The 22,952-nt window shown below is 36.7% G+C and overlaps 2 protein-coding genes across 3 annotated transcripts in view; both read right to left on the bottom strand.

Moving 5' to 3' along the window:
* Positions 1 to 3,114, bottom strand: part of LOC127412308 (ribosomal protein S6 kinase alpha-2) — a 76,465-nt gene extending 73,351 nt beyond the window's left edge. Inside the window, exon 1 of the mRNA XM_051648557.1 lies at positions 2,777 to 3,114. Within this exon, the coding sequence (XP_051504517.1) occupies positions 2,777 to 2,875 (99 nt within the window). The 5' untranslated portion in view covers positions 2,876 to 3,114. The remainder of the gene's footprint in view (positions 1 to 2,776) is intronic.
* A 10,337-nt stretch (positions 3,115 to 13,451) lies between these two features.
* LOC127412319 (ribonuclease T2-like) lies at positions 13,452 to 22,952 on the bottom strand. 2 transcript variants are annotated; one of them, XM_051648571.1, is made up of 10 exons: positions 22,732 to 22,952; positions 22,485 to 22,578; positions 21,676 to 21,730; positions 21,511 to 21,560; positions 20,601 to 20,658; positions 20,425 to 20,489; positions 20,137 to 20,250; positions 19,001 to 19,046; positions 17,367 to 17,441; positions 13,452 to 15,125 (listed from the first exon to the last, which is right to left on the bottom strand). In XM_051648571.1, exons 2-10 carry the CDS (start codon positions 22,556 to 22,558, stop codon positions 14,922 to 14,924), a joined length of 741 nt encoding a protein of 246 aa, XP_051504531.1. In that variant the 5' UTR covers positions 22,559 to 22,578; positions 22,732 to 22,952; the 3' UTR covers positions 13,452 to 14,921. The 2 variants fall into 2 exon arrangements, with proteins under 2 accessions (XP_051504531.1, XP_051504530.1); XM_051648570.1 differs by having other exon boundaries at positions 13,452 to 15,128; positions 22,732 to 22,951.

Consider the following 22,952-nt stretch of genomic DNA (forward strand, 5'->3'; position numbering starts at 1 on the left):
CCATAGACAGACTACAGTATATCTGCAGTAAAGGTTACCAGGACCTTCACAAAATACAGAGAATCAGCATCTAAACAAATAAATTATTAGTTGTATATTAAATGCATTTGTAATAAATGGAATGAGTGAAAAATATCTCCAGTATTTTCACAACAGAACAGCAGGAAAAGAATGTGCATGTGGTAGTTTATTCTGAATATGCGGATTACATGTATTCGGAAATGTTTCAATAAAAGATGTGCACTTCTATTTTGGAATAAAGGCATTTCAGACCATGAACCTTAATTAAAAAAGTATGTGCATGCAAGCAAGTCACTGAGTTGTAGAGTAAAATACATGCAGTACTTTGTAAATCAATAAAACAGCATATAGATTTCCGTTATTTCAACCCTGTTTTGCAGTGGCACATTCATGCATGTACTGTCATTTTAAAAGGCTGTCTCTAGGGAAACAGTTTTTTTCTGGCTCAGTGATGCACACAGCTTTAATCTTTCCCATCAAATCATACTGTACAAGGCCTGTTTGTACATCAGAAATTCATCAAAAGTGGCAGCATTATAGCTACATTACACTGCTTGTAGGCACAGAAACGCTTGCTGACTCAGTAATGAGCTTTACTCACTCAAGTTCATTTTCAAAGAGATTATTACACCAACCTGACAAGACTTGTTTTAAGCAATAGAGCGCAATGTCTGGTTCCAGAAGTAAAAATCCCATTGATTTTTAATGATAACTTATAAACCTTTGAAGACAGACCTATCTTGAGCTCTAAATCCGCATAATTTCAACGTAATTTTTATAAATCGTATTTAATAGTGGAATTGCTTGTGAAGATCTACACTGCCCGCCAAGAACTCTCCACCAATCAGAGAATTGCAGCCAACAAAGTGCACCAAAAGAGCTCTGCAGTGACTCCCATGTTGCACTGTGAATGATGCAATGAGTCGGTCTCCCTACACTCTCAAACTACTAATATATTTGCAAATATATGAATATTTTGCAATAAAATACATTAAAATACAGTGTCCTGATATGACATGCTTTAATGCTTTAATATATGTAAATTTTATGACCTCGTATTACTGTAATTGAGCGACTACGGGTACATGAAATATTTGTAATTTAATAATAATAATACAATTTGTGAAAATGTCTTTGGAACCAAGGAACTGAACAAGTGAAGTTGTTAAGAAATGGTGCAAAACTTTGAAAGAAAATGGTGGCCAGTAAAATACACCTAAAATACACTTTCCCTGCAAAGGTCAATTTGTATCTAAAATCTTGATTTAGAATAAAATACAGTTCATGGAAATGCTATATTTCAATTATCCACATACACTTGCATCACTTTAATACAAGTGCACTGTACTTAGAGACATCAGAAATAAAAGTCCATTTCATCATATACTGGACAGCAGGCACAGGTGCTTCACAGAAATGCAACACTTTTGAGGCTTTAACTATTAATTATAATACGATTCCATTTGTTAACAATATTTAATGCATTGGGTATCATGAACTAACTATGAACAATATTTTTTCCAGCATTTATCAAACTCTGTTAATGTTAATTCAATAAAAAATACAACTGTTTATTGTTATTTCATGTAAGCTCATAGTGCATTGACTAATGTTAACATATACAAATTTTGATTTTAAAATTGCATTACTATATGTTGAAATTAACATTAACCAAGATTAATAAATGCTGTAAAAGTATTGTTCATTGTTCTTGTTAACTAATGTTCTTAACTAATGTTAACAAATGGAACCTTATTGTAAAGTGTTACCGTATTAATACTGTGGGACAGTTATGCCAGGTTTGATTATCATTGCCGGCAGTCATTTGAGAGTTGAGGACATGCTGTTCACAGCTACAGCTGATGTTGGTGTAACTGTCTCTAATGATAATCATAAAAAAACCTGTGCTTTTAAAATCTTATTTAGGCTACTTCTCATTAATAATAATGATATTAATAAGAGTAATGCCAACTAAAACAATCCTTAAAGATCCTAAAGAGAATTTTAGGATGACAACAGAACACAAAACAACATCTACATATTTTCCGACACACCTCCTATTGGACTATTAGGTTCCCAACATGATCAAATGTAAGAAGAAGGGTTCTGATAAAGATGACACACTATCTAAAAAGACTACAATATCTAAGAAATCCTGTAAGAACTGCAGTTTAATGATATCTAATTTTTACTTTAGCACTGTTACCAAATTATGATAGAAATTCAAATTCAAGTTGATCATCAACTTTGTCTATACGAAAATCAGTGTTTGTGGTAAACAAGTACATAAAATAAAAACAACTAAAAGAATACAGTAGGCTACAGTGTTGCACTAAAATACCTACCCATCCACCCAGGGTCGTAGCAATCATTTCAAAAGTGAGGTGGACAGAATTATTAGCCCAAGACGAACATAAATATATAAGATATATATTTTTAGGGCTCTCAATCAATTAAATTTTTTTAATTGAATTAATTACGTGAATGACCAGTGAATTTTAACTTTTGCATTTACACATTTAGACATTTGCTGTATGAAAGACACAGCATAAACACATTTGCCCTGTGAAAAAGTGCGGGACGAACTTGGGTTTTATTGAAAGTGAGGGGGACACGTTCCCCGCATTCCCCGCGTATTCTACGCCCCTGCATCCACCACAACTTGAGGTTACTCCATTGTTCACAAGCACAACACACCTTTATGCCAAAAATTGATTGACATGTTAGCATAAGAAACGAATAAAGTGACACCCACCTCTAGTTTGCATAAACTCGAGCTTTTGGACCGCGACTTTCTGCGCAGGTACACGGAAAACCATCTTCTCACCGTAAATTTCCGCATGTTCGTATCCATCGTCCCGGTTCGCCTGCTACCCTCAAAAGACAATTTATCTCTGTCCAGCGTTTAAATCCAGATCAGCGCTCAACACTAGGGATTTACAGTTGCCTGCCCTCCACTAATCCATAATGCTTAGTTATGAGGGGGGTAAAGCCATGACAGAACAAAGCGACGCTGACCGGTCCGCCTCCTCACACACCGGGCTCAGTTCGGGTGTGACATGGCAGAGATGGCGGGAGCTGTCCTCCTCAGCACCACCTGCAGTCATACTCTACTCTATACTATACTGTTGAACTTGCGCTGAGAAACCCTCCCAAAATGATCGAGCTCCTTAAAGAAATAGTTCACCCGCAAATGACAATACTGTCATCACTTACTCACCCTCTCATGTCAATCCAAACCAGTATGGAAAAGCCCAGATTAAACCAGCCTAAGGTGGTTAGCTGCTTTCCCAGAGTGGTTAGGCTGGTCTGTTTTGATGATTTTAGAGGGGTTATGAACATTTGTAAACTGGTCAGGCTGCAAGACCAGCTGGTCGAGATCAGCTAAACCAGTTTAAACCGGTTTTGACCAGACACAAACACAAAACTAGGAATTTAAATTAATGTTCACGCTGTTCTTGTCCATACAATGAATGTGAATTGGGACAAAAGATATCAAGTTTCAAAAATGACAAAAATACACCATAAAAAACAAACAAACACATTTGGCTATATTTCAAATTGATTAGCTCTGTGTGAAGAAAATGACAACATTTAAGTCATAATTCATTGAAAATCTTCCTATTGAATGAGTAAACTCGATTTTTGCTCTTTTTTTTTTTTTTTTTTTTTTTAAAAAAAGAAGGGACGAGTGGAAATAATTTTTTGTGGTAATCAACATTGTGCCACAAATGCTGTCGACCGAACTTAACATGTATTGAACCCAGAATATTCCTTCCTTTCAGAATAAGAATCTGAATTCAGTTTTAATGGGCGAGTACACTTACAAGGAATTTATTTTATTTATTTATTTATTTTTTTGTTCCAAAAGTCAGTTAAAGGAATAGTTCACCCAAAAATGAAAATTCTCTCATCATTTACTCACCCTCATGCCATCCGAGATGTGTATGATTTTTTTTCTTGTGCAGGACACAAACTAAGATTGTTAAAAGAATATTTCAGCTCCGTAGGTCCATATAATGCAAGTGAATGGGTGCCAACATTTTTACACTCCAAAAAGCACATAAAGGCAGCATAATAGTAACATAAAGTAATCCATACGACTCCAGTAGTAAAATCCATTTCTTCAGAAGTGACATGATAGGTGTGGGTGAGAAACAGATAAATATTTAAGTCCATTTATGCTAGAAAGTCTTCTCCCTGCCCAGTAGGGGGCAATATGCATGAAGAATGTGAATCACCAAAAACACAAGAAGAAGAATGTAAAAGCAAAAGTTAAGGTTAAAGTGGAGATTGACTGGGCAGGGAGGAGAATTTCTAGTACATATTGACTAAAATATTGATCTGTTTCTCACCCACACCTATCATATCGCTTCTGAAGACATTGATTTAACCACTGGAGTCATATCGATTACTTTTATGGTGACTTATGTGATTTTTGGAGCTTCAAAATGTTGGCACCCATGCGCTATACAGTATGGACCAAAAGAGCTGAGAAATTATTCTAAAAAAAATCTTAATTTGTGTTCTGCTGAAGAAAGAAAGTCATATACATCCGGGATGGCTTTTTTGGTGAACTATTCCTTTAACATGTCATATTCATTAGTTCTTCATGATATAAAATTGCATACTTAATATATTGAATGCACACATTATTCAATATACTACATATAAAACACACAATACAATACAAGTCACTACAATATACACAGTGTGCCAATTGAAGAGTACAGTTGTAATATGCAGAATAAATCGAACAGATGGAATTTAGTAGTAATAACTTAAACAGTAATTACAAATTTTGGATTTCTTGGATAACATGATATATATATATATATATATATTTTTTTTTTTTTTTTTACAAATTTTACAAAATAGTACAGATCAGTTTGAACACTGTAATATCACTGAAACAGCTAGATAATACACAATTTGTTGTCCCTGCAGCACATGCAGTATGATAGTATAGCATATCAGAGTTGTTTCACCACACCTGATCATTCAAAAACAGATTTAAGAAGTATGTTATTTTAAAAGTGTAAACACATTAGATTGATTAAAATTTCTTTCCTGAGTTTTTATTTGAATTGATTAATGTTGCAGTGTGTCATCAGGGCCTCTGATGACAGAGCTGTGTGGCACTAGGCTCTATAAATAGAAAGGACTGACCTGGCCTCACGGCTAATCTTACTTTGAAAGAAAGGCTGAGCAGGGACATCTTCAGACATCCAGTGGTACCTGCAGCCTTACAGTTGACAATTCGACTGTATGCTTTAAGTGATTCTTTACCCCAAAATGGACAATTTTTCCTCATTAACTCACCCTCAAACCTTCTTCCGTGGAACGTACACACGAATAATCACACAAATAGGTAGTATGCTAGTCTCAGTCACCATTCACTTTCATCACATCCTTACAATTTCTCATTAAATGCTTCTAAGGCCAAATTATCTTAGCTACACAATTCATATTAAATTTAAATTCATTTAAACTTAAATTAAATTCATATTTATAGCTCTATAATTTTACTGCATGTCAACAATTTTCTAATTGCTGTCCTTTTATTTCTTGAGGAGAAACATCATTCTGAATACAAATGTAAGTCTCATGAGCTATAAAAGATCAACCACAGAGCAATACAATATTAATCTGGGTAAATGGAAAACAGAAGGCTTTGTGTTCTTATTCTTTTGATAGTGTCTTGAAATTAATTTGCAAAGCAAAAAATATTATAATGTTTGAAAGATGCAAAAAAAAAAAAAAAAAAAAAGTAAGTGGTTGCACAAAATGGATTTATCAGCATTTGATATATGAGTTGAATATTTGTTGTTATAACTGAGTTGTATCATGTTCTTTCTACTTGCTGTAATTCAAATAAATACATATCCATAATATCTTTTTACGTTAACTCAGTTTTCTCCAATGTCAGTGCACTGTCCAGCTAGCCACAGCTATAAGTTACCTTAAAAGATTCTCCATTGTCACAGGTTTTCCTCTCTCAGATACAAATAAAGCTATATTGACTATTCTTCTATATTTAACACATACTTTGTACAAAATTTCTTGAATGAGGTTTACCTTAGTTAGAAGGAACCGTGAACACAACTACAACCCTTATTAATTACTAACCACAATTATTTGCGCTCCACATATGCCCCCAATCTTTGTCCCGGCCTACATAATTAAATATTCGGGTGGCCTTTGGCCACTTCCCCAAAAACAGCTTACCTGAAACAGCTCCTTTTTTTTCTAATTGACTTTTTAATAATTAAAATAAGTTTGCACAAAACTCAAAGCCCACCCATGCCACTGCAGCTCTCCTTGAGGTGCCCGCCCTTGCTACAGCTCCCCTGGAGGTGCCCGCCTTCGCCGCTGCAGGACCCCTGGAGGCACCTGCCCTTGCTGCAGCTCAACTGAAGGTGCCAGCCCTCGCCACTGCAGCTCCATTGGAGGCACCTGCCCTTGCTGCAGCTCGCCTGGAATTGCCCACCTTCGCCACTGTATCCACTCGGCACTTGGCACATGCCCTAATCGCTGCAGCTTCCTTAGAGATGCCTGCCGCTGTCATTATCCCAGAGGAACCTCCATTTCCTGAGGTTCCTGCCCTGAGGCCCCTCTGTTCCCTGTCCTGGCCACAGTAGCTTGTGGTTGATTATCTGCATTACCAACCCTGCATTTGTTTTGTTAAAGAAACCTTTTCAAAACTCACAGTTCCTTTGTCAGAGGAGAAAACAGTTGGACCTTCTCACAAACTACAATTTCTAGGGATTACTTTAGATTCCATCACTATGAAAGCTTCTTTGCCTGCTGATAAATCGACTCATATCAGATAATTTATCAATGCGTTAACAAACACAATTCAAATGAGAGTTTCTTTCTCTTTTAGGTCACCTACATTTTGCCATGAGAATGATTACACGGGGTTGTTCATTCATATCGAGATTACTAGACATCTCTAAATCAGAAAATAATCTACATGATCTTGTTACATTAGACGAAGGCTGCAGATCCGATTTAAGGATTTAGGCGAAGCTTTGTAACACATGGAACGGCATTTCTTTTTTCTGTCACGATGACTATAAAACTTCATTCAACCATAAATTCTTCACTGATGCAGCTCCCTCTATAGGTTTCAGAGAATATAATTAAAAAATCAGCAGTTTGCTGACATCTGGCCCAAAGAAATAAAGAATCTACCACACCATGTTCAAGCCTATGCTTTATTAGAATTGTATCCCATCGTTGTAGCATGTATTTGATTGGGGGATCAGTGGGGAAGAAAGCAAAAAGTAGTGTACTACGATAACAAAGCCACTGTTAATATAATCAATAAAGGACGCTCTCCATCCCATTCATCAATGAGATCATCAGACATCTAACTTGCTCTTGTGTACTGGGTAATTTCACAATATGAGCAGTACTTACCAGGTTTAGACAATAAAATAACTGATTCCTCATCTTGATTTAATTTCCAGGAATTCAGACAGCTATGCCCAGATGCCTCTACTGTAGGCCTACCCTGCCCTCCCTTCAGCCAAACCATCTTCGATAAATGAGTCTTTGAGGAATTATATGACTTCCGCTGCTATATATGAGAATGGGTCTGGCAAAATTATTAAAAATATATGTTTCAGCCTGGTCCTATTTTTCCTCCTTCTGTGCTGCTCACTCAGTTTCCACCATACCAGTCAACATCTCTATAGTATGTGCCTTCATTGTCCACTGTTTCGAGTCTAAGAAATTACAGCCTTCATCCATCAAAGCACTTGTGTCAGGGATCCAATTCCACCAAAGATGCCTGCTTTCCTGATGCGTAGAGTCTCCTAGAAAAACCCTCAAACAGCCTCATCTTAAATGGCCTTAAAAAGATAAGTCCTCCCATCAATGATAAACATCAGTCTTTTACCCTTCCCATAATCCACAATATGGTGTCTCAGCTAAGGGCAGGTTTCTTTAGTTCATATACTAATGCACTCCTAGAAGCAGTTTTTTTCACTCAGCTTTCTACAGGTTCATAAGGTGTGGAAAATTAATTGTGCACATTAAAGCTTTTAACCACTTCCTTGGCCACACATCACTAATTTCTCATTAAAACCCAACTACTTCTCTATTCTCCTTAAACACTCAAATTCAGACAAGGAAAGGAAAGGTGTTTCTGTTACTGTATCACAACCTAATTCTGATTTCTGTCCTCTTTCCTCTATGGTTCAGTTCCTGAGTCAATGCACAAACTCAAGCCCTAACAAGCCCCTGTTCGCTATTGAATACAGCTTTAAATACAGCATTATCCTTTTAGTACTCCTTTCTTGTGTTCTATCATCCATATGTTTATTGTAGCTTGCATTCCTATAATTCCCCGTAATTCCCCACTTTCCCTCGATAGCTTTCCAGAGGCAAGCCACCTCCCTATTAATAATATAATATTGGGGCCCTGGGTAGCTCAGCGAGTAAAATGCTGACTACCACCTCTGGAGTCGTGAGTTCAAATCCAGGGTGTGCTTAGTGACTCCAACCAAATTGGCCTGGTTGCTAGGGAGGGTAGAGTCACATGGGGTAAACTCCTCACGGTCACTATAATGTGATTCTCTCTCTCGGTGGGGTGTGTGGTGACTCGTGTGTGGATGCCACGGAAAATAGTGTGAAACCTCCACACACATTATGTCTCTGTGGTAATGTGCTTAACAAGCCATGTGATAAGATGTGTGGATTGACAGTCTCTGAGATTCATCCGCCATTACGCCACCACAAGGACTTAGAGCGCATTGGGAACTGGGCATTCCAAATTGGGGAGAAAAGGGGAGAAAAAATAAATAAATATATATATATATATATATATAATATTCATCCGGAAACACTACCTCTGCTTTGGTTTACCCAGAGCCACGCTCCTTTTTTGCAGTCTTATGGCGTGCTGCCTTTTCCAACCATTCTGAAAGATCAATTGCTCTTTCTTATATCTGTTTTTTGGGGGTTCAAGCCTCAGTGAGGTATACCATGCATGGATCATGGAAGCTGAACCCCTCTGAGCAAAACCTTTCCTCCAAACAAATTGTCACGAGCTTGAACAAAATAAGTTAAATTTTAACGAGAGTGATCCTTACTCTAAAGGAGCCTTAGTTAAGGCAGACCATGGTAGTCACAAGTTGGATCATCAGCTGACGCTCAACTGATCTATTAACAAATTAAGCAGTATAAACACACCATTCAGTACATACTCGCTCCAGCCTTTTGACTTGACGCTCGCTTGCCAACCTCCATCTCCTGCTATCCCATCTGCTCAAGCCAAATTTTATGCTCTATTTCAGTGTCCATCCTTTGTCTGTTTGGAGTCATAATTTATCTATTCAGCACTTCACTCCTTAGTCCGTTGTTTTTCTGAATTCTTGGAGCTGAAATTGCATTTTATTTGGCAAAGTTAGCACATTACTCTTATGGAATTTGTCTAGCAACTGATTCATCACAATAACTGCAAATAAGTGACATAATATTGTGGCAAAATTTCATAAAGAGAACAGCAGTCAGAAAGGCAGATTAGCATTTCCTGTCTGTCATGCCTACCTGAAAACAAATTTTCTTCTCATGTAGTTTTTAAAAGAAAAAACATAATTAGGGATGTGTAGATTAATTAGAAGGCTGCACCACTAGTGTCACCACATGGAATTATAAAAACATTGCCTGTTTTCAAACAGCTTTCTCAAACACTCCCCCATCTGACATTGGTTGGCCAAACAAAAAGTCCCGCCCCAAACCCACACCATTGGTTGAGCCAATGTTGCTGTATCAGGTTGGTCAAACAAACAGAAATAATAGGTGTGTTCGACTTCATGCAGCGCTGCGTAGACCAATCAGCACCGTACTTGAAGTAATGCATGTCGGTTAGAAATTTTGTCCGACTTGAAAAGGCTCCACCGCTGCGTCACCGTGACGCATATGCCAACAAAGTACTGCATGAGCGATTCGAGAGCAGCCGCCTGGCACAGTTTCTCCAGAGCAGATACACGAGCTCTGAATGACGACACAGCTTGTTCACGATTGGCCAGACTCACAATGTGACAATGATTACATGTGTTTCATGGGCTGCATTCGCAATGGCATGCTTCACATAATACTCTAACTTCTTCTGCAATGTCAGTCTATGGCAGAAATAAGTAGTCTGCCATTAACAAGGTGTTTATTTTGACACCACCAGTTTGGCGAAAACTCTCACAAATCTGTGTTTTTATAACAGTACATCATGTTTATATCATATTATATTATGTTTGTCATAATAATATCATGGTTATTCATAACATTAAAAATGATTAAAAAATACTGCATCCTTTATTGGTATTAAAATAATTTTGTTGGACTTTCTTCTTGGAGACACAGCAGGCACTGTATTAAGCAGAATATAAACCTTTCAAATGAACATTTCTGATTATTTTGTGTAAAATTCAAGCATCTGTCTATGTTGTCATTTCATTGATTAAAGTTAATTTAGTCTTGTTTATAGTTTAGTCTTGTGATTGGTTGTCTGTTACCCATGTCCTTGTATTTAAGCCTTCATGTTTGCCATTGTCTGTTGTCAAGTATTGTGTTAATGTAACGTAGTCAAGTCAAGTCAAGTCAAGTCATGTTATGTTTAAGTCAAGTCAAGTCTATAGTCATGTCAAGTTAAGTTTAGTTAAGTCGTTCATGTTTATGTTTTGTTTTGTTCACATTTATAGTTAGGGTTACTGGTTGTCACGTTTGGAAATAAACTGCACTTGGGTTCGTCACTTCATCATTGTCTTTGCCAGCATCGTTACAGAATACCTGACTGCCCATAATGAATCCAGTAGTTCAGCTCCTTCGTGTACGCCAGGGGAGTCGTCCCCTGGAGGAGTATGTGGAGGAATTCTGCGCTCTGGCCTGCAGGGTGGATTTTAATGAGGTGGCCCTCATGGACTGTTTCCGTTTCGGCTTAATGAGCCGATTTCCTCGTTGATGCCTGACGGTCGGTGTGCCGACGGCCTTGCTCGGTATATTGACCTTGCCCTATTGATGGGTGGTTCACCATTCACCGTAGGGGAGATGGCCAACGGGCCAACGCCCATGCCTGCCCCGGCCAACGAGCCAATGAGCCAACACCCATGCCTGCCACTGCCAACGAGCCAACGCCCACCATGGCCAACTTCGGCCTCCTGGAGGAGGAGGAGCAGAAAGGCTTCCGTTTCCAAGTGTCTGCCCATGTTCACGACCACAGAGGTCGTTTCCAAGTCCCTGCCCATGTACATGACCACAGAGGTTGTTTCCAAGTCTCTGCCCATGTACACGACCACGGAGGTCGTTTCCAAGTCTCTGCCCATGTTCACGACCACAGAAGTCGTCTCCAAGTCTCTGCCCATGTTCACGACCACAGAGGTCGTCTCCGAGTCTCTGCCCATGTACACGACCACGGAGGTCGTTTCCAAGTCTCTGCCCATGTTCACGACCACGGAGGTCGTTTCCAAGTCTCTGCCCATGTTCACGACCACAGAGGCCGTCTCCAAGTCTCTGCCCATGTTCACGACCACAGAGGCCGTCTCCAAGTCTCTGCCCATGTACACAACCACGAAGGTCATTTCCAAGTCTCTGTCTATGCCCACGACCACAGAGGTCGTACCCGAGTCTCTGTCTACACCCACGACCACAGAGGTCATTCCCGAGTCTCTGTCTACGCCCACGACCCCAGAGGTCATTCCCGAGACTCAGTCCATGCCCACGACCACAGAGGTTGCTCCCAAGACTCTGCTCATGTTCACGACCACTGAGGTCTTTTCCCAGTCATCCAGGACTTTTAGTCTCGAGCCTACCACGGCTCTGCCTTCTACGGCTTCACTCCTCAAGCCTACCATGGCTCCGCCTGCCACGGCTTCATCCCTTGAGCCTCCCATGGCTCCACCTTCCACGACTTTACTCCATGTCATGGCCGCCAAGCCCAAGTTCCACGTCATGGCCTCCAATCCTGAGTTCCATGTCATGGCAGCCACGCCCGAGTCAGCTCCAGGCCATGTCACAGCCACGCCCGAATCAGCTCCAGGCCATGTCACAGCCATGCCCGAGTCAGCTCCAGGCCATGTCACTGCCACGCCAGAGTCTGTAGGGAACTGTAGGGAAGAACTTGTTGTCACACTTTTTACTACATTGAATATTTATTGCCCAAGAAAAAAGATAAAGTCCATTTAACACATTTTGCCCTGCTAGAGAGGCATGTTGTACCTCTATATGTGGTATATGACTCAATAGGAGACTGCAGTTTATTAGCACTGTTTTGAGAAGAATCCCTCTTTTGAAATATTAAATAAAATAAAAAAATAATCTTCCACAAAATTTATTATGTTTTATAGGCCATATAATAGTTTTCTGCAAAATATGAAACAAAACTATTCATGAAACAGCATAAATACAAAAGGCAGACCATTGTTTTGGCCAGCAAAAATAGTTATTAATGAATAAAATTAAAACATATAAAACACGTGTAACAACTTGCCCCATGTAAATAAAAGGTAACACAACGAGGTTTAATTTGCTAACACTCTTGTAATATGTAATTTGTTAACATTAGTAAATGCATTACGTATTATGTACTATATAATATAAAATATTAGTTCAAATGCAAACATTCTTGCTCTGACATAGACTGTCTCATTTTGACAAGCTGCTTGCTCACACATGCCTACAGGTGTTTTATAGTAGCATGCCTATATAACGCAAGTTCATTTTCTAAATATCATGAAATTAGCCCAACTGACCACCACTAAAATTCTTCTCTGACAACAAAACACTTGAACATCAGTGAAATACTCGTAGGATAATTCAGATAGCATGTATGGCAGCATCACTCCACTATCGGAGCAGATTACTATAACACTACAGCTGAGGAATAGAGTTAAACTAACAGCTGCAGCATTACTGTTGATCACTGCAACAGTCACAGGTAATCACTCACTCAGTCTCTCTCTCTCTCATATACACAAACAAATGTCCTTGTTTCTGCAACAACATGCTAGAAACAGCCCAAACGGTCATTACTAGTTCTAAAGTGTGGGTTTTTTAATTAGTAACAGAGGTTTAGGCGCATGTTCCATCTAGCTACGGCAGATCCTGTGGTGTAAGAAAGTAGTTCCAGACACAAGCGTTTTTTTGGGACAGTTCTTCATTTTCCCCTACTTATTTATTTACTTGTTCATTGAACTGTTGTATAAAAGCAATATCACACTTGCAATCCTGCTGTATTGTCCATCTATCAGCATGGTTGTGATTAACTGCAGCACTCAGACTGCCGTGCTGATAGCTGGACATACAGCACTCTTGTTCGTGTGATATTGCTTTAATATAAATACTATTTATATATAAATTATAATACTACTCCATATATACACAATGTGTACTTCCCTACATGTAGATGCATGTGAGAAAAGAGAAAAAGGTTTCAGTATGACATGAATTTTTAATGATTTTAGACATTTATCACATACTGTACTTCAAAAAGATAAAAACATACAAATCGTGTCTGTAAAAAAAAAAGAAAAAGAAAAAGAAAAAGAAAAATCACCAGCAATAGATATGTAAATGCCAAATGCAATGAAATTCAAGGCATATATTTGACATGTTCAGTTATAGACTAATAACCAACTTTAATGAAGGTTAAAAACTAACACTGCCAAATCAATATCAAATGCCAAGACCTGACATATCAGATATGTCTTTTAAAAATACAGAATGACACCGTATAACTGCACATTTTGTGCAACCTGTCTCCTTGTAGGTAATTGGTGTTGCACTGTAAAACTTGATAACAACTACGTCTTAAGACTATTTTACAGAGTGTATGTGCTGCCCTCAAGTGGCCTGTATGTGCATTATGCAATAGCAGCCTATCATAGTCCCAAAACTCAAAACCGGCTACAAATTTTCCACATAAACATTCCAAATTAGAGTATTAACAGTTTCAATAAAAGTTTTCATAAAATGTATCAGATAAAATACATAGAAAACAGAACATTATAGCAAACTCTTGGGGCATATTTTATCAAAAATGGTAAATGCTGTAAAAAATAAAACCAATAAAATAAAATTATAAAGGAGCTTCAACTAAAAAGTTCAAGTAGATCTATAAAAGAAAACCTGTCAAGAACATGCCCAGGTAATATTTCACCCCAAAATTAAAAGGATGAATTAAGAAATCATATTTTGCATAAAGAAAATGCACTGTGACATTATTTTCATGACAACTAAGCACATTTTCCCCTTAAGAAAAAAAATAAAATAATAATTTGAAGTCTCATCACCAAGAATTACTGTAATAAAAATGTAATGAGAATCTCACAGCAAATCTTAATTAAACATCTTAATGCACTGCTGTAATAAGAATTTTTTTGGGTTGTTGGGTTGTGGGTGGGAGATGTGTATATACAAGTATATATTGTTTTGTCATTTTTAAAAGAATTTCTATAAATAATTCCTCTCTCTCTCTCTCTCCCTCTCGATTTTAGGGCAAAATGTGGCCTAGACATGTTTTCCTCCCAAAGTAAATATGATAACAGTTTGGCAAGATACATAACTGTATAAAGCCATAAATAGAAATGTATTTAGAAATGTTGAAATGAAAACAATAATAATAATAATAATAATAATAAAAAAAACAGCAGTCTGTGAATTCATTACCCTTTGATTTTCAGTAAATTTGCTCCAGCATGTAATTATTCAAATAACAAGAAAATTAAGTGTTTAATTAGTTTAAAGGATGCATCAAATAGTGTAATTAGGAAAAAAAAAATTCTGAGGTTTCTGTGTGCAGTGTTTCAAGAGCAAGACTGGACAATTCTCAAATAAATTCTTGTCCTATCCCTCAGTGATACAGATTGCACTAACGCTCATTGACACAAGAGGTCTTGAGTTTACCACCTATGTGATGTGCTTGGCACTGGAGGGTAATAAACTGGCATGGAGTGATCACACACGCTGAGGTCTGACTGGCCACTCACAGACGCTGACAGGATCTCATTGCTCCAGATCCCTTTAACTGACTTTTCACAGTCGATCAGCTGGAAATCCCGGTCAACACATATCTCAATTTGTTCCAAAGTCTGAAACTGGCTTCCCTGCTAAACACAGCAAGATTAGATTGTTTTCAGATGTTTACCAAAAATGTGTGTCATTGCACATCTAACCTAGTTTCAATGGGACTTATTCATGAAACACTGGAAGAACAAATTTGTGTGGAAATTGCTGGTGAAACCATTCTTGTATTGAATTCGATGGGAAAATGTACTGTTTTCATTTTCAGTTTGATTGGTTAGACCAATGCAGGCACTAACAAGAATGTATCAAACAGTACAATCCATTTTTTTTTTTTTGGACTTGTAGCGTGGCATTAAAGTACAGATTTGTTTTTTGTTTTAATGGCTGATGCTGATACCATTATCTATGAGAGCTGGGTGGGTGATGGCTGATTTAATGCAAATAACTGCGAGCAGCTTTCTTCAACTTCAGGCACTTTCATATCCAAGTGGTACATTTTTATTCAAACAAACAGATTTCAAGTTTTTCATTTTGTTATATAAAGGTCAAATTAACACTGACTTTGAAACTTTTTACCAGGCCTTCATCATTTATTTTTGGTACTTTTAAAATCTCTTTTACAGTATGTATAAAATGTACTGTTTTAGCTTTGTCCCAGACTTCTAAACTTATTGCATGTTTAAAACTATGATCATCTAAACAGAGTGAAATAAACACAAACCATTTGAATATTTATTGTGTGAAAATGATTTATCTTTTTTTTTTTTTTTTAATTATGATGATTAAAATGTACAATGAAAATTGTTTTTTGGTAACACTTTACAGTAAGGATCCATTTTTTATCATTAGTTAAGAACATTAGTTAATATGAGATAACCATGAACAATACTTAAGCATTTATTAATCTTAGTTCATGTAAATTCCAACATATAGTAATTCATTTTAAAATCAAAAGTACTAGCCGTTAACATTAGTTAATGCACTATGAACTAACATGAATGAACAATGAACAACTGTTTATATTAAATAACATTAACAAAGATTAATAAATGCTGCAAAAAAATATTGTTCATTGTAAGTTCATGATACCTAATACATTAACTAATGTTAACAAATGGAACTTTACTATTGTAAAGTAGGGGTGTAACAGTTCGGTTAATTTCATGATTCTTTAAACAAAGCATGAATCAAGAAGTTCAGATTGAAAGCGTTTTTTTTATTTTATTATTATTACTTTATAGACATATACAAAACAGTTTGTTTCCTTTCAAATGTAGCTACAAGTACTGTTCTTAAAAGTGCTAAATGATCATCAGAGACATATGGGACAAAAACAGCCCAGAACAGGGCAATGGTGACACCAAATGGAAATATTAGCTAATAATTCTACTTACTGAAAATACGGAATTATGTTCGATACATATGCTGCTTACACACTGTCACTGATTACAAATATATTTTAAATTCAAATGTTATTTTTCTGAAATTGTATTGTCTCTGATCACATCTAAATATTATTTTCAAAAATACATATTTAATGGAAGTGCATGCCTATCCAGTTAAATAATAATAATTTACTGGTGAATTCTAATTGATGACATGACATTTGACATTAGGATTATATTCCCCCATAGCATTACTATACATAATATTCAGCATTATATTTAGTAGATTAATATGGCACTCTCATTAAACCTCTGTAAACTTTAATTTTCTCTCGCTCTGTCAGAGCAGATCAGTCTCTTGCTTCAAATGGACATTTGATCCCTCACGCTGAAAAAAGCACATCTCTCTCCCGCTCCTGGTTTCACTTTCAGTCAAACTCATGGTACAAGCACAACACCTGTGGCTGCTAGTGTGCAATCGTATTTTAGAGCTCCTTGTGCCAATGAAGTGATTTCCATTTGTATGTCCGCGTTACATAGCTAAAATAATTCAAACATTTTTTTAAAAACCGTCCTCTCCATGATGCACATCGTCACGTTTTGAACCGCAATGCATCGTACCACGATAAACCATTACACCCTTATTGTAAAGTGTTATCAAATTGTTTTAACAAGACTTAACTTTCTAGAAGTAATTGAGATTTACACAAAATCTGAAACCATTTTTTTTTTTTTTTAATAAAATATTTGAAAAAGCAATTCTGTATATCCATTAGTTACAGACCAATCCGGATGATCACAAAATGGCCAATTAATGGCCGAATTATTGTCTATCACTAAATTCAGTACCATGGTATATACATGTATACAAAGAACCATGGTATTACCATGTGATCCTATCACTCTACCATGAAACCACATTCATCACATTCATACCTTTTGTGGGTGGATGCACTGAATCTTTGGCTTGACTCCATAGAAGCTGGTAATGGCTGTCTCTATAACATCAAACTAAAACAAACATAAAATATGATACATTTAATCATCCCAATGTGGTTTACTGCAGTTCAGAAATAGAGAAGTTGGATGAATGCAACAGAAGAATACAAGAAGTCAGACTCTGTCTCTTGAAACACTGATATTGCAACTAATGCAGGTTACTAAAAACCAGCGTATGCTGGGAAACAGTGAAGCATACTTTAATATTTTAAATTGAACATGATTGTGAGCTGTGGTTTAAGAAAATGCTTTGATGCCTCTTATTAGATGGATGAGGCTTTTGGGGAGAATAACCCAGATCATCATACAGTATAATTTGTGTAATCACATGTTGTGGTATCACTGACATGAACAGAAATAACAGCAAGCTGGACAGTTACAATAAACACTGCCAAAAGCAAACTGAGCTTTTGAATTATTTAGAAAATGAATATCAATCACAGACAACACACGCTGCCTCTCTGGCCAAAGGTCATGATAAAAAATTGACAACATCTACTTTACATTCAACAGCAAAGACAACGAGAATACCACACCTTATACTTCATCAGGCAAAACATAATAACTATGCCAGCACTGAAACTGAGGAAAATGGCTCCAAAGTTCATGGTTTAAGTGTGTATTTTGTAGTTGCAATTTTCACATTATGTTTTCTCAGAATCTAAGCATAGTTGAGCCAAATCCACTTGTTACAGGATGGATTCAGATTAGGGGTCGTTCACACCATTCACTTTTTTGTGTCCGTCCAGACAGACGTCCTTGAACGCTGCGCCGTGTCCAGCTGTTTTTCAGCATCACGCGAAGTAGCACCACCAAATTAGTCAACCTCTTCGAGGATTATTCAAACAAGCAAGCTCACAGACTAGCAAAAAATTGCTTATTTTTTTAGAAAACTGCCTAAGGTAAAAGCAGATATAACGTTTTTAGCTATTTGGGGCTTACAGCAGCAGTGATCGGCGCAAAGAAGAGATGTTTGTATTTGATGTCTTACAGATATCATATTTCACTTTGTGATTACTTTAAAAATCTTTCAAACTGTGGTATTATGGCAACAAAACAAAATGTACAGTCAAATTCCTTTCATTTGATATATGACTTGTCTATTTAAGTGCTATTTGAAATACTTTTATATTCATATTAATATTTCTACCACATGACCTCTAGGTGGTGCTGGTTTGCGATATGAATGTTTTCAGACCTTATTTTGTTATTTTATGTAACATAAATGCAGAAGTGATGGTTATCTATGAAAAGTTCAGATACTAAGCTTTCAAACGATACCCCATATGCCTAATTTATGCATTCGGTGACTTGAACATTTTAACACTTTTTCGACATATAGCGCTCCCTTTTGGACCCGCCGTTGGGTCCGCAGATTTGAAGTTAAGTGCCGTGTCACACAAATTAGAACTTAAACATTTAAAAGCTCTTCTCGAAACCTGTGTTCTGTTTTATGTGTTGCGTCAAGCTTTTTTAGCAAAAGAAAGCGTTCAGAGGCCTGATTTTGGTCATAACTCAATTTTGAGTTTTACCTTTGGCAGTACAGTGGGGAAGACACTTGTTTTACTTACCGTGTAGTGCTCTTCAGAGGGCACAATTTTGTTGTTCCCTAAAACACTGAAAACACACAACACTCATGAGGAAATGTGAAATTGATATCAACTAGGGTTGGGTGGTAATATGAAGTATGTCAACCACTGGAAGTTTTGTTACTGTATACCGTGGTTGATATAACTGCACAAATATAAGTGGGCATAACTCTTGGCTGTTTAATATATAAGCCATATTTACTGCAAACATGATACAGTGATACGTGATACTCATACCACGATATAGGGTTATTCCATGTCAAATCAACCAAATTTAAGAAACTTCCCCAGATTTTATATTTTGTTAATATTTTTTCTTAAGAAAGATAAACAGATGAGCAATAAAGTATTTTGTAGGGGGATGGGGGGTCAAAATGACAATTTTCAATGTTATTGAAGCAAAACTACTACTAACCCCATTATTCTATACATAGTAAAATAAATAAATAAATAAATAAATAAAACACATTTTTGTGTTTTTTTTCCTCCCAAGTTGGAGTGGCTATAATAATACAACAATACAATACTGCTTTAACAATTTAATACAGAAGCATTAAATATATTTTTCTCCTTTTATATTCTGGTTCTGAACCAGAGATATGGGTCTCTCAATGTGGCTCCATCGGTAATTGTAATATTTGACCCATTTTCAATGGCTGACAACAAAATGTGGGTAGCAAAGGTAATGTCAAAAAACACATTTGTGTCACATGGTAAATTTTGGAAAAACAACACAAAGTGTTTTATTTATTAATTTTAATTTGAGGACTTACACCATTGGCATATAATGAAACAAGGGGTGCTGAACTCAACCAACCCTAAGCCCCCCACCTCCCCCCTCTACAAAATAATGTATTTTGTAGTAAATATTGCTCAATGGCATTTAATATTTTGGCTTGCATCATCATTTTCTATTTTTCACCAGTAAAAATAAATAAATAAATATCAAAAACAAAACTGAGCCAGGAAACTCTGGTTAAGTAGAAAAGGAATAACCCTATAATATGTTGGTCATTTAAAGATTTACTGTAAATACACTTTTTCTGTACCTACTGTAGCAACTTTCTGATACAGCAAGACACGCAATCATGCTTTACCACAGAAAAACAAGAACTCACCTGCTAAGGTCAAACTTGTGGTACAGCTCAAGGGCTTTGCTGAAGTATTTATGTTGACTGTTCAGCGACTCTGCTTTCGCAGCACACGTTCCATGTTTCAGCCATTCATATTTCCTAAACAAATGAAGATCACTATTTGGTTCAAGAAGTAAAAACAAATGAAATCAAGATTACCTCAGCCAAGTCTTATTTTGTAAAATCATTGTATGGATTCTGGGCACTATAATGGCAGAGATGGTGCTATGTAAATGTACTGTATGCAACTTTTGCAGAGTAATCTAGACATACCAAAATTTGGGAGATGAAGGTATGAGAAGATCTGGCCAGAACTTCTCCATTTCTGGCAGTATATCCTGAAAAACATACATTCACAACATGGTACTGTACATATAGGTGAAACAAAAATATATTTGACATCTGCCGTACTGTATATTTGACACACAAACACAAATTTAAGAAATCACCTCAATCAAACTGGCATTAAAATGCCAGGATGAGTTGCACATATTGCCAGTGTTGGGCCTGAAATAAAAAAATAAAAAAAAATGATTTAACTTCAAATACTACTGCAACAAACAAATATATCATCATAATCACTGTCATCATCACTTAATGATTAATTAAACTTAGGAATTCACGTTCATGAGATTTTGAGGTTCACATGACAAACTAGCCTAATATATTATATATATAATATATATATATATATATATATATATATATATACACATACATACACACATACATACACACACACACACACACACTCACTCACTGAGCACTTTACTAGGAACACTATGGTTCTAAAAAGGTTCAAGATGTGCTCTTCTGCTGTTGTAGCCCATCCACCTCAAAGTTCAACGTATTGCACATTCTGAGATGATATTCTTCTCACCACAATTGTACAGAGTGGTTATCTGAGTTACCATAGACTTTTTCAGTTTGAACCAGTCTGGCCATTCTCTGTTGACCTCTCTCATCATAGGGGCACAGAACTGCCACTCACCGGATGTTTTTGCTTTTTCTTTTTTTTTTTGCACCATTCTGCGTAATCTCTAAAGACTGCTGTGTGTGAAAATCCCAGGAGATCAGCAGTTCCAGAAATACTCAAACCAGCCCGTCTGGCACCAACAATCAGGCCATGCTCCAAATCACTGAGATCACATTTATTCCCCATTCTGATGGTTGATATGAACATTAACTGAAGCTCCTGACACGTATCTGCATGATTTTATGCACTGCACTGCTGCCACACGATTGGCTGATTAGATAATCGCATGAACAAGTAGGTGTACAGGTGTTCGTAATAAAGTGGATGTGAGTGTATATTTGTATTTGTGAGTCTTTGAGAAACATTTGTCTTGTTAAACCTACCATAATCCATGCAAAGTCCAATAGCTGATATTTGTTTTACAGTGTTCCATCTACAAATAATAATGATAAAAAAATAAATAAAAAATACTTTATTCTCCTGACAACAAATAGAGCAAAAATAATAGCTATAAAATAATGGCAATGAAAGTAAAGGCAATATAATACACTGCAAAATGCCTGTGGCCAGTGTTGGGTGAGGATGAGTCTCGTCCATTCTCCCCTAAAAAAAAAAAAAAAAAAAAAAAACACAGTAAAGTCAATTCCCAATGTAACATTTCTATGTGATTATTATAACGTGAGAAACATTTTGTACATTTATAGAGCGTGACTCCCCCCCGAAACTGCCTTATGCTTGTGTTTTCATAAGTTTTCACACTATCAAACTGCCATGCAACTTCAAACAAACTATTTGGTTTAATTACAACATGATCTAGCTCTTAAAATTGTCACGGTTGCAATGTTGTAATTGTCTACAATACATCCAGTAGATACTTTTGTGAACACTTTCTAATTTCTCGTTTTCACTGTAATATATATTTTGAATGTTGTTTATAATATGGACTTTTTTCTAAGTTCCAGTTTTCATCGCAATATGCAGTATGTGGTATGATCCGTGTACTGTACATTGTTGAGTAATACACCCCATTTCCCCACACATGATCAATAAACTCCATGTATGTGCATGACTTATGCATGACACGTCCATGAAGTTATAAATATTTTTTAAATCCACATGAAGACTTTAAGTTACAGTTTATAAGAATGTATAAGGGATAGTGTACATTTTAAGTGCTGTGCCAGGACACAGGTATTTTACCATATTAATCACCTTTTGCCTTCACTATTTGATTTGAAAAGGTTCTGAGGTGTGACAAGTGAAATTTTAAAAGTACAACTATTCCATTTAATCCCTCATTTAGTATTTTATATCAACAAGCCAAGTATGTATGTGTCAATCTATTTCAATAACATACCGAGGATGTGCAAAGACTGATGACAAGTGGAAATATCCAGCACAAAATAAGACAGTAACTGCAATAGATCTCATTCTTCCAGATGGAGACAATCCTTCCATTTGAACGACAAAAACAAAAGGTGAATTTATTAGGTCAACGTTGATACAGTGTAACAACCACCCGTATGAGACACACAGGCAACAAAGAACATAAAAGAGCTGCTCAAAAAGTGACAAAGACGCAAGAGCAACATAATATGAGTTACCTGTTACTGTTGTTCTTCCACTGTTCTGTTGCTCCACGCTACACAGAGTTTTCCGTTTTTATGTTCGACTTGCATCAGAGTGTGACCGTTTTAACGTATTTTTGCTGTCTGAGCGTAAGAAGGGCTGCAGTTACTATCTTTACGAAAACACTGTGTAGTTGTGTCACTTTAGGAGTCTATCAAAACCACTTCCCTTCCTGATACTGCCTAGTGCGGTTATA

This window comes from Myxocyprinus asiaticus, chromosome 21 (genome assembly GCF_019703515.2).
Source record: "Myxocyprinus asiaticus isolate MX2 ecotype Aquarium Trade chromosome 21, UBuf_Myxa_2, whole genome shotgun sequence".
NCBI lineage: Eukaryota > Metazoa > Chordata > Actinopteri > Cypriniformes > Catostomidae > Myxocyprinus > Myxocyprinus asiaticus.